The sequence below is a fragment of the Hemitrygon akajei genome, chromosome 14 (assembly GCF_048418815.1).
Source record: "Hemitrygon akajei chromosome 14, sHemAka1.3, whole genome shotgun sequence".
Taxonomy (NCBI): domain Eukaryota; kingdom Metazoa; phylum Chordata; class Chondrichthyes; order Myliobatiformes; family Dasyatidae; genus Hemitrygon; species Hemitrygon akajei.
The window spans coordinates 3327579-3344101 of record NC_133137.1 but is presented as its reverse complement, the minus strand read 5'-3'; the positions used below and the strand labels follow the sequence as shown (position 1 = coordinate 3344101).

The window sequence follows — 16523 nt, the reverse complement described above, 5'->3', positions numbered from 1 at the left end:
ACACTCAGTGATTCAGGAACAGTTTCTTTCCCTCTGCCATCTGATTCCTAAATGGACATTGAACCCATGAACACTACCTCACTTTTTAAAATATATATTATCTCTGTTTTCGCACAATTTTTAATCAATTCAATATACATAGATTGTAATTGTTTTACTGTAATTGGTTTATTATTATTATTTATTTTCTCTTCTATATTATGTATTGCATTGAACTGCTGCTAAGTTAACAAATAAATGCTGGTGATAATAAACCCGATTCTGATTCTGACCCACTGAGTTCCTAGGCGACTTGTTTGTCACTCCAAATTCCAGCATTTATATTCTCTTGCATGGACCTGTTTCCATGCTGCATGACTCATAATTCATACGGCAATCAAGCAAACTCAACACTCTCAAAAGGGAAATCATTGACAAATTTGCTAGAGCCCTTTTAAGATGTAAATACATGTGGTGGATTAAAGGGAACTAGTAGAGTATTTGGATTTCCAGAGATATTTAATCAGGTGTCACATAAAGCAGGGGTTCTTAACTTTTATTTTTGCAGGTCTGTAACCTTTATAGAAGACCAGCAAAGCCTGTGGATCCTTTCTGAGAATACTGTATTTAAATATACAAAATAAAAACATAAGATTACAAAAGAAACCAATTATATTGAAATCGTTATCAAAATATAAAAAATACAAATTTCTGATCTAGTAATATGAGCTTCTTTAATAAGCATTAAATAACTACCATAATTTCAAAGTAGTGATGAGTGTGCTGTGAACGATATTCTGAGCTATTTGTAAAAACTGTAATGTGATTTCCATTGGTGACAAGGTCACAGGTACTGCTAATACTATTGTGGCTTGTTATCTACATGCATAATGGAAGGAAATGCTAAATTTCCAGTTAGAGTTTAGTCAAAATTAAGATGTAAATTTTTTCCCCATCCAAATTCACAGATCCCTGGAATCTATCCACAGATCCCCTGTTAAGAACCCCTGACATAAAGGGTTACTGCACAAAATAAGAATCCAGTCAGTAGCTTGGCAAATTGTGAGGGCAGCCCCAAGATCTTGCAAAGGACATATTCAGTGAGTGGCCAAGAAGTTGACAGGTGGAATCTAAAGTGAGAAAATGTGCCATTGTCCATTTTGGAAGGAAGGTTGTAAAAGCAAATTATTTGCATGGAGTAAGATGACAAATAGTGCAACACAAAGAGATCCAAGTACACAAAATGAAAAGAAATTAGGTTCAGTAAGCAAGTAAAAAAGCCAAAGACATGCTGATTTTTATTGCAAGAGGTAAAAATGTGGTTTCAGAGAACTTGGAGGCACATGAAAAAGTAGGACAAAGTCAGCATGGTTCCCTTCAAAGAAAATCTTGCCTGACAAACCTGTTAGAATTCTTTGATGAAATAACAAACAGGATGGACAACGGAGTATCAGTAGATGTTGTATAGTTGGATTTTCAAAACGTTGGATTTTCATGTGCAGTAAGGTGCTGCACATGAGGCTGCTTAACAAATTAAGAGCCCATGGTATTAGAGGAAAGATACAAGCGTGGGTAGAGCATTGGCTGATTGGCAGGAGGCAAAGAGTGGGAATAAAGGGAGCTTTTGCTGGTTGGCTGCTGGTGACTAGTGGTGTTCCACAAGTGTCTGTATTGGTATTGCTTCTTGTTATGTTATACAGTATGTCAATGATTTGGATGACAGAATTGATGGCTTTGTGGCCAAGTTTGCAGACGATATGAAGATAGGTAGAAGATTGGCATAGTGTTGAGGAAACAGGGAGGCTACAGATGGACTTAGATTAGGAGAATGGGCAAAAAAGTGGCAGATGGAATACAGCATCAGGAAATGTATGGTCATGCACTTCAGTAGAAGTAAAAGCACAGACTATTTTTTAAATGCGAAAAAAGTTCAAAAATTCAAGGTTAAAAGGAACTTGGAAGTCCTCATGCAGGATTCCCTAATGGTTAATTTGAAGGTTGAGTTGGCAGTGTGAAAGGCAAATGCAATGTTAGCATTCATTTTGAGAGCACTAGAATATAAAAGTAAGGATGTAATGTAAAGGCTTTATAAGGCACTGGTAATTGTGAGCAGTTTTGGAACCCTTATCTAAGTAAAGAAGTTCATGAGACTGCTTCCAGAAATGAAAGGGTTACCATACGAGAACCGATTAATGGTTCTGGGCTTGTACCTACTGAAATTCAGAAAAATGAGGGGGATCTCATTAAAACTTATCAAATGTTGAAATGCCTCAATAGAGTGAATTTGGAGAGGATGTTTCCTATGGGGGGGGGGGTGGAGTCTAGGTCCAGAGGCTACAGCCTCAGAATAGAGGACGTCCATTTAGAACAGAGATGAGGGGGAGAGTGGTAAATCTGTGGAATTTGTTGCCACAGACAGCCATGGAGGCCAAGTCATTGGATATATTTAAGGTAGAGATTGATAGATTCTTGATCAGTCAGGGCATGAAGGGTTACAGGGAGAAGGCAGGAGAGTGGGGTGAAGAGGGAATGGATCAGCCATTTTGAAATGGCAGAGAAATTCGATGGGCCAAATGGCCTAATTCTGTTCCTATAATTTTTGGTCTTAAGGTATGGAATATAAAAGTAGGGAGTTTTGATGCAACTTTCCATAATGGTGAGACTGCACCTGGAGGGAGGGAGGGAGGGAGGTAGTGGTGTGTGTGTGTGTGTGTGTGTGTGTGTGTGTGTGTGTGTGTGTGGTGTTGGCACATGGCCAAGTGGTTAAGGCATTCATCTAGTGATCTGAAGGTTGCTAGTTTGAGCCTTGGCTGAGGCTTTGTGTGTGTCCTTGAGCAAGGCCCTTAACCACACACTGCTCTGCGACGACACCGGTGCCAAGCTGTATGGGTCCTAATGCCCTTCCCTTGGACAACATTGGTGCTGTAGAGAGGGGAGACTTGCAGCTTGGGCAACTGACAGTCTTCCATACAACCTTGCCCAGGCTTGCACCCTGGAAACTTTCCAAGGCGCAAATCCATGGTCTATCGAGACTAACGGAGGCCTACACACATATATATAGAATGAGAGGTGATCTTATTTGAATAACTTGTTCTGAAATGGACTGACAGGGTGAATGTTCAGAGGATATAATGGCAGAACTGGACAGCATGTTTTCAGAAAAAAGGTTTACCAGTTAAGGCAAATTTCTCAGAGTTGTGACTGTGTAGTTCTCTGTCCTCAAGTGTTATGGAGATGGAACCATGTGTATGTTCAAGGTTCAAACTGCTAGACATTTAAATGAGAAAGCAATGAAGGGTGATGGAGAGAGAATGGGAAAGTAATGTTGGATCAGTCATCTTATTGAATGGCAGAGCAGGCTTTAGAAGCAGATTCCTGCTACCTGCTCCCATTTATTTTATTTCTATTGCGTACATTTAAGGTCATGTCACATACTTGTCATAGTCTTCATTCAATTCTTCCCTGAAATTGTGGGTGAGCTTGCAGACAGTCTCATCCTTCCACTTGGCCCTGTTCCTTTGGACTGTTTGTAACTTGGTGCCCTTCTCCAAAAGCTGCTGCTGCAGTGTGTGATCCTCTTCACTCCCAGACTTCTTCATTGGTGAATTCTTCAACCTGCTGTCTTCAGTGTGATTCTATACAATGGACAACATAGAACTATTGATACTATCCTAGTCATAGATGCCTCAGTTTGGCAGCATGTTCAGCACCAGCTTATGAGCTCATATCTATCTCCCGGGGATACTGTATGTGATGTTTCCCAGTTCTGAGTTGAAGTAGCTCCCCTTCAGTGGTAGGAGACTTGACTGACAGAGGTAAAAGACAGAAAATGGTTATTACAACCATGTATGATACTTAATTCCCTGCAAGGTTTTGGTAGAGGCCAGTCAAGAGGAAGCAGCATTTGTTCAGCCTAATCCCACATTCAACCCCCGGTTCCTGTAAATTATGACTCTTCAAGTACACATCTAAATACAGTTTAAATGTGGAGAGGGTTTCTGTCTTCATCACCCTTTCAGCCATTGAGCTGTAGATGTCCAAAACTACTGAGCTGATTATAAGATACTTCGAACTAGTTCTAGTATACCCTTCCTTCTAAAAGAAATTTTCTGGTATGGTTTTTTAATCACCTTATTGGCTGTTGCATTTAAGGCCCTGTGGACAAGCACGCTAAAGTCCTGTTCTTCCTTACCATTCAGTAGCCCCCTTATTACTGTACATTCTCTTAACAGCTTTCCATGTCAATTCTTTCACATTCACATACATTCAATTCACTTTTTGACCCAAATGCTACGTCCAACTCTGAAAGTCTGACATTAGCCTTTTTTTTGCTTCATCTTACCCTGAGCACTTTGTTATTCAGGTTGTCTACCCTTAGTTACTCAACCATTTTATTCATAAGATCCTAATACTCCACTATACTTTCAAATACCCGTAAGTGCCCCAATTCATTTAGTCAAGATAATGCATCACATTTAGCTACACATAACCAAAACCCTTTAGTCTATTTCCTATCTTCTGTTTTATTTGCCTTTCAAACATTAATTTTCTTCTTTCCATTTCCAGTTCTGCTTTTCTTCCTTTTAGCATTTTTACATAGCTTTCTACCTACTGGCAAACTCATCCCGCCCTAACAGCAAGAGTAGACCTTTCTCTAAGACTCTGTCGAAGTGCATCTACCCAGACTGTACAGAGGGAGCTACTGAGGTGAATTAGAATTGCTTTGATGATAGGAAGCAGAGGGTGATGGGTTGAAGGTCAGTTCTCCATCTGGAGGCCTCTGACTAGTAGGGTGCCCTGAGGTCAGTGTTAGTACCTCTGTTATTCATTGTTTAAGTAAAAAAATGAGATGTGAATGTATATGGCACAATCAGCAAGTTTGCTGGTGATACTAAATTAGAAGATCTTGTTGATATTGAAGCAAGTTGCAATGAATTGCAAAGTGATCTTGACCAGGTAGGGAGATAGAATGAGGTACAGAAAATGAATATCAACTCAGTTAAGTGTAAGGGGATGCATTTAGAGCAGTCAGACGAGGTTAGGCCTTGTACAGTGAATGGCAGGGCACCGTTGAGTGTGGTGGCACAGAGGGACATGGGAATGTAAGTGTGCAATTTGTTGAAAGTAGCCATGCGTTGAGACAGAGTGGTGGAGAAGGTTTAGCATGCTGGTCTTCATCAGTCAAGGCATTGTGTTTTTGAACAGGGACATTATGTTGTGGTATTGTGTACCACCGTGTCCCTGGAATGTAAACTTTACCCTCCAGCTACAGATTAATCTGTACTCTCCCTTTTCTGCAGTCACAGTGTGTGGCACAGAAGTAATCCAGAGATTACTACCTCAGAGTTCCTTCTTTCCCAACTTCCACAAATATCCCTGTAGGAAGATATCACATTTTAGGAGCAAGAGTAACCATTCAACCATTCCATTTCTGCTTTACCATTCAGTCCAGTTATGTCTGATCCTGTATCTCTATAGCAAAGGATAGTAGGGTGAAGAAACCATAGTTGACAAGATGTGCAAAGGTCTAGACAAGAGGAAGATAACATACTTGAGGCTTCGGAAGCAAGGATCAGGCAGGGCTCTAGAAAGTTACAAGGTAGTCTGGTAGGAGCTTAAGAAGGGACTTTGGAGAGCTAGAAGGGAACAAGAGAAGACCTTGGCAAGTAGAATTAAGGAAAACCCTAAGGCATTCAACACGTACATGAAGAGCAGGAGGATAACGAGAGTTGAGGTAGGACCAATCAGGGATTGGAGAGGAAACGTGTCTGGAGTTGGAGGAGGTAGGGGAAGTCCTTGATGAATAATAGGAATGGAAGGCTATGTGGAGGGAAGGGTTATATGGATCTTAGAGTAGGTTAAAAGGTCAGCACAACATCATGAGCCAAAGGGCCAGTAATGTGCTGTATGTGTTAGTACCAGTACCATGTAACCGTGAATCAGTGGGACATGGGTTCAAGCTAGTTCCACACACTTGTGCACAAGATCACTGTAGGCACTTCCAGTGCTGCACTCCATGAAAGTGTCATCTCTCAGTTGAGAAGTGAAACTCCTCAGGTGTATGTGAAAGCAAAGAATAGGACATTTCTGCCAGTATTCTGATCAATATTTTCACATCAGCCAGTGCCGATGAAAGCAAGTATATTTGTTATTACCTGATTGTCCTCTGGACCTTGGCTACCAAATTTTCTACACTATAAAACTGATAACTTTGCAAAAGAACTTGGGGACATTGCAAGATCATGAAGGGTATTATATAATTGTGAGGTCTTTGTTTTCTTTTACAGCACTTTCAAGAACTCGGGCCAATCACAGAAGAAGTTGTGTTAAAGTTATATTCTACTCTGTTTTGAAATACCTCATCATTCATGAAATTGAAGAATAACTCAGAGCTGAAAAATGGATGGAGTTACCTGGATCAACCTGTCCTCCAAGGCAGCCAGAGCCTTTCCTTTATCCAATGAAAACTGTTCTCCTTGTTGCTGTTTGAGGTCTTGTTCCTAAAGACCAAAAAGAATAAAATTGGTCTGCAATACTTTGATGAGTTGATGATTAACACAATGACTTTACTGAACTACTAAAGGTATTAATTAAGTACTCCATCACCCAGGGTCCATATCCTCATTGGACCTCCTTTGCAACACAGTTTCAGTACTTTTGATGCATGAGAATCTTAATTTGCCTCTTCAAGCAGAAGTATAAATTTGCTTGGCACACACAGCTGTCAACTAATTAGAACAATTACATTGTTTTAATTGGCCTGTTAAAGAGCAATATTGCTGTTTTGAATGGCTTGATAGAAATCCTTGCATCATTGTCTTCAAATCCATCCATGAGTTTGTCACTCCCTAAAGCTTTAACTTCTGCCCTATTGTCAGCTGATCGCTGCATGTCCTGGATTTCCTATGTTCCATTATGTGTCCAAATAGTCAATTACTTTGGGTGTAGTCACACTAAGTTTGCATACTGAGAGTTTTTTTTTAATGAGATGAGAAACTGCAAGGGAAAGAAGGGAGGAGCAAAGTCTAGTTAGGGTCTTTATATCCCTTGGTCTCCACATCCACATATGGGAGAGTGAGGCTGATGGGGTGAGGAAACCAGAAAACCAAAAAGGGAGGAACGTACAAAGGCTCCTTACAGAACGGCATCAGAATGGAACTCCTCTTCTTTCCCTTAAGCTCTTTCTCTCCGTCTCTATTTCCCTGTAACCTTTGGGTCTGCTTCCACCCTTACTTCCTCCTAACCTCTATTTCTCTCTCCCTGCATCCATAGCGGTTTGGTTGGCTGAGGAGTATGGTTTGCAATTCTCCTCTGTCACGCACCTCATCTCTCCTCAATGGTTTCATTAGCTGGGTTGGCATCTCCAAATAGTGGGAGGTGGAATGTGTAAAAGTTCTTAAGCCAGGGGCAGTGTAGAACAACAATGCACCAACATCTGCTAACTGTAGTCTAGCAAATTTTGCGAAAGACAGTATTAATGTGCCCCATTAATAGATAACTAAAAGTAATCTGGGTTAATTTGCAGTAATATTAATCATAGATGTTAATACTGGTTAATGAAATTGTATTGAAGATGACCCTATATCCGGGACAATAATAATCTTTCAACCTCAACAAAAAGCAATTAGCTGATCATTGCTGTGCAGTATCATAGCATAATTGCAAACCTCTTTCTGCAAAGTGATTCTTTCTCCAAATCCTTTACATTGGAACAATGGTTATAAAAATTCCATGGGGTAGGGAGAAATTCATGTGTGGAACTAATAGTTACTGGAAACCCAATATTACACTCTGTTCCAGTTTCTCTTAGGTCAGTAGTATTTTTGTCAAGATTTAGGAAGTTTACTGCTTTTCTCCCTGTTGATGTGTTTAACAACAGATAATTTTCATCCCTAACTTTTTCAGCACATACTCCGGCTTGTGTACAAACAGCTCATTCAGTTGTGTATTAATTGTACATTAAATTGGAACAGAAGAGGTGTGTTATAATGAACAACCAATGCAATTGAATACAGTTGCTTAAACTGGTCTCATGCAAATCAGCCATTTCCATTTCCACAAATGGAAGGGTGTAAAAAATACGGACTCATTATCATCCATTTTGCATTGTGCACAGGTAAAATTTACTACAGCATTTCTTCCACTCCCAGCCTAGTCCTGGCACTCATTTATGTTTGTGTATTTTAGATCGTATGGGCAGAGAAATGTGCTCACTGCAACAGATTCCCTTTTCTTTAGTGACATAGTGCAGAGTAGGTCCTTCCGGCCCTTTGAGCCATGCCACCACAGCAACCCCCAATTAACCCTATATAACCTCATCACAGGATAATTTTGCAATGACCAATTAACCTACCCAATTCATCTTTCAACATATGTGAGGGAACTGGAGAAAACCCGTGCGCCTAACGGTGACTCCTTTGCTTGCATCTTCGGAAACGGCTCTATTTCCATCTTTAATATTTCTATGTTTCCCTTTCAGGGTTCTTTTAAAGACCCTGACCTGGAGTTACATGCTGACTATGGTTCTTTGTGGAAATGGGACCCGCTCTTGGTGTTTCACGACTGGCCGTTATTCGGCACGCCAAGGGCTCGGCCTAAGAGTTCAGCTCGCCTTCGGAAGGCCGAGATCTTGTGGCTCTGGAGATGGGTGGATCGAAGGTCGGTGTCCAGGAAGATCGGTGTGTAGTGGGAGATGGCAGATCTAAAGCTGTGTGCCCAGAGACCCGAGATCTTTGGGCACAGAGCTCGGAAAAAGTGACGCAACGGACTTTTAACATCATAAACCAGTGAGCTGTTTATGTCTCTCCTCTTATTGTGCAATGGAGACATCTCTTTCTCCCCTATTAGGGAGAGAGAGAGCCTGTGGTATGTCGAATACTGGGTGAATAATGAAGTCTTTGGGGTACTGCAAGTCTGTGTCTTTGCTGTTGCTTTGCTCACGCTTGAGTGCTCGGTGGTGGGTGCCGACGCTTTTATTTGCCAGTGGGGGAAAGGGGGATTGTTGCTTGCTGTCACTTATGCATAGAAGGGAGGGGAGCTGGGAGAGACTGTAGGGTTCTAACATTTAACCGTCATTCATTCTTTGGGGGCGCTCCTGTTTTCATGGACAGTTGCAAAGAAAAAGCATTTCAGGCTGTATATTGTATACATTTCTCTGACATTAAATGTACCTTTGAAACCTTTGATTCCACAGGAGGTAATTACAGAGACTCCCTATAGAATGGTACCAGAATTGAACTCTGAACTCCATAATGCCCTGAGCAGTAATAGTGTCGAGCCAACTGCTACACTACTGTGGCGTTTTTAAAATAACCTTTAAAAAAATGAATCACCAACTCTCAAATTACTTGGTCAATTAAGTTCATTTGAATGACACAAATGGTGTGATTAAACCTCCGAACAGAATTCAGTCCAAAATTCCACGCCTGAAGCAACCAACCTATTTTCCACTACATACATTTAATTTGGGCATCCAGTACTTTGCCCCTCTGGGAATAACAACCTACCTGCTGCTGGGTCTCCAGTTCCTGACGCAGGTCCTTCACAAGTCTATGTATATCCTCACCCACTCTGTGCAGTGTGTGAAGAGCTTCCTGCAGTGTCATCTGCGATGGGCTTCTGAAAAGCAACAAGAATTAATGCTTTGCAGGGATGATTTTCTTCCAAGCAACCCCTGGTGACGTGTGGGTGGGAGGAGAAACCAAGAAACTTCTTTTATCAACCAGTTTTATTTGCCAAGGTTTTGAAAGCAGGTCTGGGAACACGAAAATGACAAAAGACAAATGCCACCGAGGACTGGAAGGTGAACAGTGAGATAGAGATATTTTTAACCCTGATCTGGGCTTCTCTTCCATCTTTACGCTGCTTCATCAGTATTCATTGTAACCATAGCATTGGCTACTTTGGCTGCTGATCCAGTAGAGAACCAACCATTAGAAAACAGGCGAAAGAAAAGAACATATACCCTCTGCCTCATTGGGTTATCTTGGTCTTCTAAACGCTCTACACCTAGGACAAGAGCCAACCGTCATCAGAACCCAGCATACTGCAGCAGAATGGACTAGGGATTGATAGGAAAAGAAGATAGCTTTCCCTTCTATGCTGTTTCTGGGACTGGAGCATTCCAATAATGTGGTGAGAAAAGTCTTACAGTTATAGTTCCATATAATAAAAACTATCAGACAGGCCAGTATAAACTGATAGCCCTGCACAGCGCCCTGTAAATGTCACTTTGAGTCAAACTAGAGTCAGGAACAGTTTTTACCTTCAACCGTCAGGCTTTTGAACCAAAGGGGATAACTTCATTTGCCCTTTAGTTGAAATGTTCCCACTACCTATGGATTCACTTTCAAGGACTCTTAATCTCATGTTCTCAATATTTATTGCTTATTCATCTATTATTATTATTTATTTTTGTATTGCATAATCTTATCTTTTACACACTTTTGAACACCCAAGTTGGTACATTCTTTCATTGATTTTATTATGGTTCTTATTCTATTATGGATGTATTAAGTATGTCCACAAGAAAATTAATTTCAGGGTTCTCTGGTGACATAAATGTACTTTAATAATAAATTTAATTTGAACTTTTGGACCTTGACCGTCACCACTATTCACATGATACCTTGCAAACTAGAGCAAAGGTCTGAGTTAAACTTCGATGTTCAGATGCACATCTTAGCATTCAACCACCCTCCACATACCCAGCCTCAAATAACTGCAAACTTTGAAGTCAAATTAAACATGGAATGATGGCAGAAACTTTCAAAAATATCTCAGTTTATTATGCAAAACTTCTGAAAGAGTTCTCTCCTGAGGAGGCTCTGAGATTGGATCCCTGTATTTTCTGTTGATTCAGTGATCTTCAGAGCTTCTCTTGGAATTCTGCAGATTTGTTCAATCTCAAGCCTCCTGTACTTTGAAATTTATTTTGCTTTTATATTAATAGCATTTGTTTTTTTCAGCTCAACAGGGAGATGGTGTAGATCATATCACATGCAGCCAATGGTTCTTTTTTAGACACCTCCCCCCAACATACCATGTCTCTCTCCTCTTCAGTCTTTTATTGCCACTCAGTAAGTGTGGTACATTAAAGACAGTGAGGTACATCTTAGCACCAACAAGCAATAGCAGGTAGGCAGCCCATTTATATTTCACATAGATTTTATATTCATTGAAGCTAATTGGGAAGGATGAAAAAACACATTTCTGATTGGCTACTGCCTTCTTAAGTTCATCATTTAAAAAACATGATTTACCTAAGCAGCACTTTTCACAGGAGACAACTACATATCTGCAATCACAAGGGCTTTAACTGCTGGCCTGCAGCAGAAGCCCTCCTGTGTTAATGGTTGGCCTGGTCACACCTACAAACTACAACTCACTGTTTTTAGTTGAAAGATATCCTTCAGAGTTGGTTTTTATCCTAGTTCAATCCTTGGGTGCTCTAAACAGTACTGCAATGAGTGCTGAGACCCACATGGATCTCCTGAAGAAATTCTGTGAAATTGGGTAAGATACTGGCATTTTGTACAGCAGCTCAGGCATGTTGGGAGCTGTATGCACAGCTCACTACTGAAAACTTATTGTCATGCTGCCCATTGGGATGGAACTCAGCCTTTACAGAACTTTAAATTTGTATGTGAAAGCCACGGTCTAGCTGGAGAAAAGGCTGGGATAGTGGGGAAAGGAAAATGAACGGGAGAGTGAAAGGGTTTGTGTGTGGGCATCTTCACTACAGCCCACTGTATTGATCAGATCAGGTGTTCATCCACAGATCCAAGCTGATCAGAATGGCAAACATCACAGCAGAAATGGGGTGATCATAGAGATGCTTCTGCATACAGACTGAGCGACGGAGAATGGGTGTGGCAGAAGCTACAAGTGGCACATTATGTCATATCAGAGACCCTTCAGTTCACACCTTTGCCTTTTATTGTGACCAATCAACAAACCTTGTACCTTTATGTGGCTTTTTAGTTCAGTATTCACAGAACTAGACAGAGGCCATGGCACTTCTCTCAGTAGTCACATCCGGTAGAGAGAGAGGAGGAGTGGTTACCTCAAAGAGTTAAATTCAATATTAGGTTTTTGAGGACCTGAAAGATGGGATACTCAAGGTTATGTTGGGCATTTATGGAGCAGAGGTAGAGGCAAAAGCAGAGAGCTCAGAGGGGCTATGGGACAGAGGAGTAAACAGGCACCTGGAAGCTCAAGCTATTTGGTCAGACCGAACTGAGGTGTTCTGCAAAAGGTCTGTGTTTGTATTTCCCAATGTAGAAGAGGCTACATCATGAATGTCAAACACTGTATACTAACTGGAAGTAGAAGTGAATTGTGGCTTCACCTGGAAGCACTATTCGTGGATGATAGCTAGAGAAGAGGTACAAGAGAGCAAGTGTGGCATCTCCTATGGTGTGGGGAGAAGTGCAGTGGTTGGGGAGACTGAAGAGTGGACCAGGGAGCTATGAAGAAAACAGCCTCTTGGAGTGTTGAAAATGGAGTGGAAGGGAAGGTGTCACTGGTGGAAGTGGTGGAGAATGATCCACTGATTGTGGGTATGGTGGGATGGAAGATGAAGACAAGGCGAGCCACATGCATACTCTGGTCAGGATGAAACTGGGTACAAACAGATGTGTGGAAATTTTACATGACAAGGTTGAGAAACCTGTCTGCTGTGGTAGATGGAAAGCTATGTTTAAGGATGAAGGAGTACAGCTTTAAGGCATTGGCGTGGAAAGCTTTGATATCAGAGCAAACATAACGGAGACTAGAACTGGAGAATGGAATGACATCTTTACAGGAAGCAGGGTGGAAGATGTAGTGGAGATGGCTGTGGGAGTCGGATTTATATTGGGCATTGGTCATAAACCAATCCCTTGAGATGGAGGTAAAGACGTAAAGAAAGGGAAGAGCTAAATATGGACAATGGAAAAGTAAGTGGGTGGAAATGAGGAGCAAATTTTCAAATTCTGCCATTGATGTAACAATAGCAGAGAGAGAATCAAGGGAGTGATTCTAAACGATACTGATACAAGTAACGGTCCATCTATGCAAAGAAGCCACAGCAAAGCTGAGGCCAGTGGGAGTTTCCAAAGCTTTATCTATACCTTGCAGGAAGTGAGTGGGGTTGATGGAGATGGTCAGAGAGCAACAGTGTTAGGGAAGTGGGTGACTCTCTGAACAGAAGGCCCTTACATTATCCTCGTGGAATGAAATTAAGAATATCTTTCGCTAAGACGAGCTGGTTGGCACCAAGAAACTGAAAACTGCCCACGTCGTGGAGGGTGCAAGATGGGAGAGGGAAGGGGAGAAAGAAGAGTCATGTTCTGTGGGACAAGAACAGGCTGAAACTGAGGGTCCATCGGAACAAGTCCTGCTGTAGGTCTTTTCTCACTCTACCATAGAGGTGACTATACCAATGTTCCATGTCCACCTTTTTTATCTCCAACTGTCACTCTGTGAAATCATTGTTAGCTGGACAATTTGCTCCCTATCAGAGAGATTCCTCCTGTTCTCTGTCATTCTTCTCTACAACTTAACACATTTGCTTTCTGACCTTTCCCAATTAACGTGAAGGGTCCTTGACCCAAAATATCAAGCCTTTATCTGCCCACAGATGGAGGCTGAACTGGTGAGTGCCTGCAGAATTTTCTGCTTTTCTTTCAGATTTCCAGCATCTGTAAATTCTTACTCCGACTATCAAAATTTGCCTCATGTGTCCTGCACCATCATTAACCCTGAGGATCAGACACTTAGGGAGGGGTGCAGGAGTTTTCAGAGAACGTTCAAATGACCTACCTCAGTTTAGTGGATGGTAGACTCTCTCCCAGTGCAAGTTCCCTTGTGTTTCGTATCACTGCATGGAGGCACTCACACTCCTTACTGATCTCGGTCACAAAGGATCTCTCCGTTTGTTCCCTCTGCTCCCAGGTTTCCCTCTCTCTCTCCGTAGCCTCCCTGATCAGGGACTGCAGGGTAGCCAGCTCACCCTCCATCTGTGCTATCTTCTGTTGCAACCTCTTGACCTCGCGCTCTTTTTCCTGGACACGGGGGTGGGGGGGGGTTATATTCAGGTTGGCAACATGAAAATCACATCCATTTCACACAATTGGAGAATGTGCCACAATAACCTCCCCCACCCCCCTATCCCATCCTCCAGGAGTCGGGTTGCTCTGACTGGCTGAAACCCCCTCTGATACTTAGGACCAAACCCCTTTCACAGAGACTCAAATGGGACTTAAGTCAGCCAAGGCTCACACAAGGTCAAATAAACTCACTCCATCCACCCCTTCCCCATTCTCACATACACCCTCCCTACTCACACACTCCTCCTTCCCCATTTATACCACCCCACCCTATCCTATCATACCCTACCCTACCCATTCTCACACAGTTCTGCCTTTTCTACTCCCACATCCCTCACAGATCCATTCCTTCCATGGCCATCACACTACCCAGGGCTCCACCACACTACTGTCTGGACTCCTGCCAACATTACTGGTTCTACTACCTCCACCACCAGAGGGGATTTTCTCTCCATTTCTCAAATAAATGGATCCAGCCGCCCACCTCCCAGCGCTTCAGGCACCAGAGTGGCAGAACCACATGTTTCCTGCTATAGAAACTCCCTTCCCTGTACTGGAGAATCTGGGACTCAACCAGCAGATGTAAAGCCCATAGTTCCCTTGGCGTACCAGCCCCATCTTCTCCCTGAGCCGCTGCAGCTCCTCATTCTTCTCTGCAGCCAGCTGACTCCGCACATCTCCCACAGCTCGTTCCTTCTCCTGTTGCAGGGAATGATTCTGGAATTTCAGCTCCTGGATTCTCTGTCAACGCAAAAAGAACAGAGAGTGACTGCAGGATGACCTCATGGACTATTAGTGTTTATGTTAGTCGTAGAACGTCAGGGAGATGCTGAGGAGATGCAGACCTAACTCCTATAGGTTCCTCTTCCTGGGAAATTACTTGGGCCATGATCTTGTCACAGTTAACACCCCAATCTATCAAGGAGCCGAGGCCTTGTGGCAACACTGCCCTTCTTTGCACTTGAACCTGCTCTGCCATTCATCGTGGCTGATCTACCTCAGCCCCATTTCCCAGCATTATCTCTACATCCTTTTGATACCCAGAGATCTATTGGTCTCTGTTTCAAATTAACACACTGACTGAGTCACCATGGACCTCCACAATAGACAATCCCAAAAGTTCACCATCCATTGAGTGAAGAAGTTTATCATTACCTCATCCTAAACTGCCTACCAATTATTCTGGCACTGTAACACTTGGCACTAGACCTCTCAAGCAGGAGAAACATTCCTCCCCATTCAGTTCACCTTGCATTTCATCTGTCAAGCCCTTTGAGAACTTCGCAAGTTTCAATGAGATTTCCACTCATTCTTTTATGAGAAGACAAATCTGCTCTTCCTTCAGTAGATGACAAAAATGGTGGACAAAACTCCAGGTGCAGTCCCACCAAGTCCTTGTACAAATGTAATATAACTTCCTTACTCTCATCATAAATTCTCTCATAATAAAAGCTAATAAGCCATCTACTTTCCAAATTGAGTGCTGCCCCTCCTTAGCGGCCTTCAGTGACCTCTGTTAAAGCATACCATGTCACTTTGAACATGACCTCTATTTACTCTCTCACCACTTAATAAACCACTACCTTTCTGTTCCATATTCCATATTTCACCCACTCAGTCAGCTTGTTCATATCCTCTTGAAGCCTCTTTACATCCTTATTCCAAATTACAATACCCAGTTTCAGATCATCAGCGGAGTGGTCCCTCAGCCAAATCATTAATATGCACGGAGGCAGCATGATAATGGAGTGATCAGTGTCACACTTTACAGCGCCAGCAACTGGAAGATCAGGATTTGATTCCTGACACTGTCTGTGAGGAATTTGTACATTTCCCTGTGACCGCATGGGTTTCCTCCCACATTCCAAAGATGTATGGGTTAGTTAGAGTTAGTAATTGTGGGCAGGCTATATTGGTGCTGGAGGCATGATGACACTTGCGGTCTGCACCCCACCCAAGATCAAACATCCCTGAACTATGTTGGTCATCGATGCAAACAACACATTTCACTGTATGGTTCGATAATTCAATGTACACATGACCATTAAAGCTAATTTTGAATAGCTGGGGCCCGAGCATTGATTCTTCTAGAGTCCCACTAGTCACAGCCCAGTTAGAAACTACTGTTAATTCACACTGTTTTCTGTGAAGCATTCAATTTTCAATCCCTGTCAGTATGATCTCTAATTTTCTGTGACTTAACCTTGTTAACCAACTTCCTGTGCAGAATCTAATCAAAAGACCTCCAGAAATCATAATACACTGCATCCACTAATTGCCCTTATCTATTCTACCAGTCACATCTGCAAATGGTTCCAGCAGATTATCTGTGCAAGAGTTAGGAGATCTGAACCAACTGTCTCCTCCAGAGAAGGTCTCCTCTAGTGAGGCACCATCATCGGAGAGGGCCTCCTTGAAGAGGAGAAGATTGCAGTTGAAGATTAATTTGAAGTT

General features: G+C 42.2%; 2 protein-coding genes across 2 annotated transcripts in view; one reads left to right on the top strand and one right to left on the bottom strand.

Annotated features, from left to right (window-relative positions):
* ccdc117 (coiled-coil domain containing 117) overlaps positions 1-6514 on the top strand; it is a 79173-nt gene extending 72659 nt beyond the window's left edge. The window contains exon 7 of the mRNA XM_073065355.1: positions 6267-6514. The gene's annotated coding sequence lies outside the window, so the exon portion shown is untranslated. The remainder of the gene's footprint in view (positions 1-6266) is intronic.
* The window catches only part of LOC140738228 (uncharacterized), a 74312-nt gene that overhangs the window by 23441 nt on the left and 34348 nt on the right, over positions 1-16523 (bottom strand). The window contains exons 13-17 of the mRNA XM_073065353.1: positions 14679-14810; positions 13783-14024; positions 9486-9597; positions 6393-6479; positions 3415-3614 (exon numbers count right to left, since the gene is read on the bottom strand). Coding sequence (XP_072921454.1) covers positions 3415-3614; positions 6393-6479; positions 9486-9597; positions 13783-14024; positions 14679-14810 — 773 coding nt within the window. The remainder of the gene's footprint in view (positions 1-3414; positions 3615-6392; positions 6480-9485; positions 9598-13782; positions 14025-14678; positions 14811-16523) is intronic.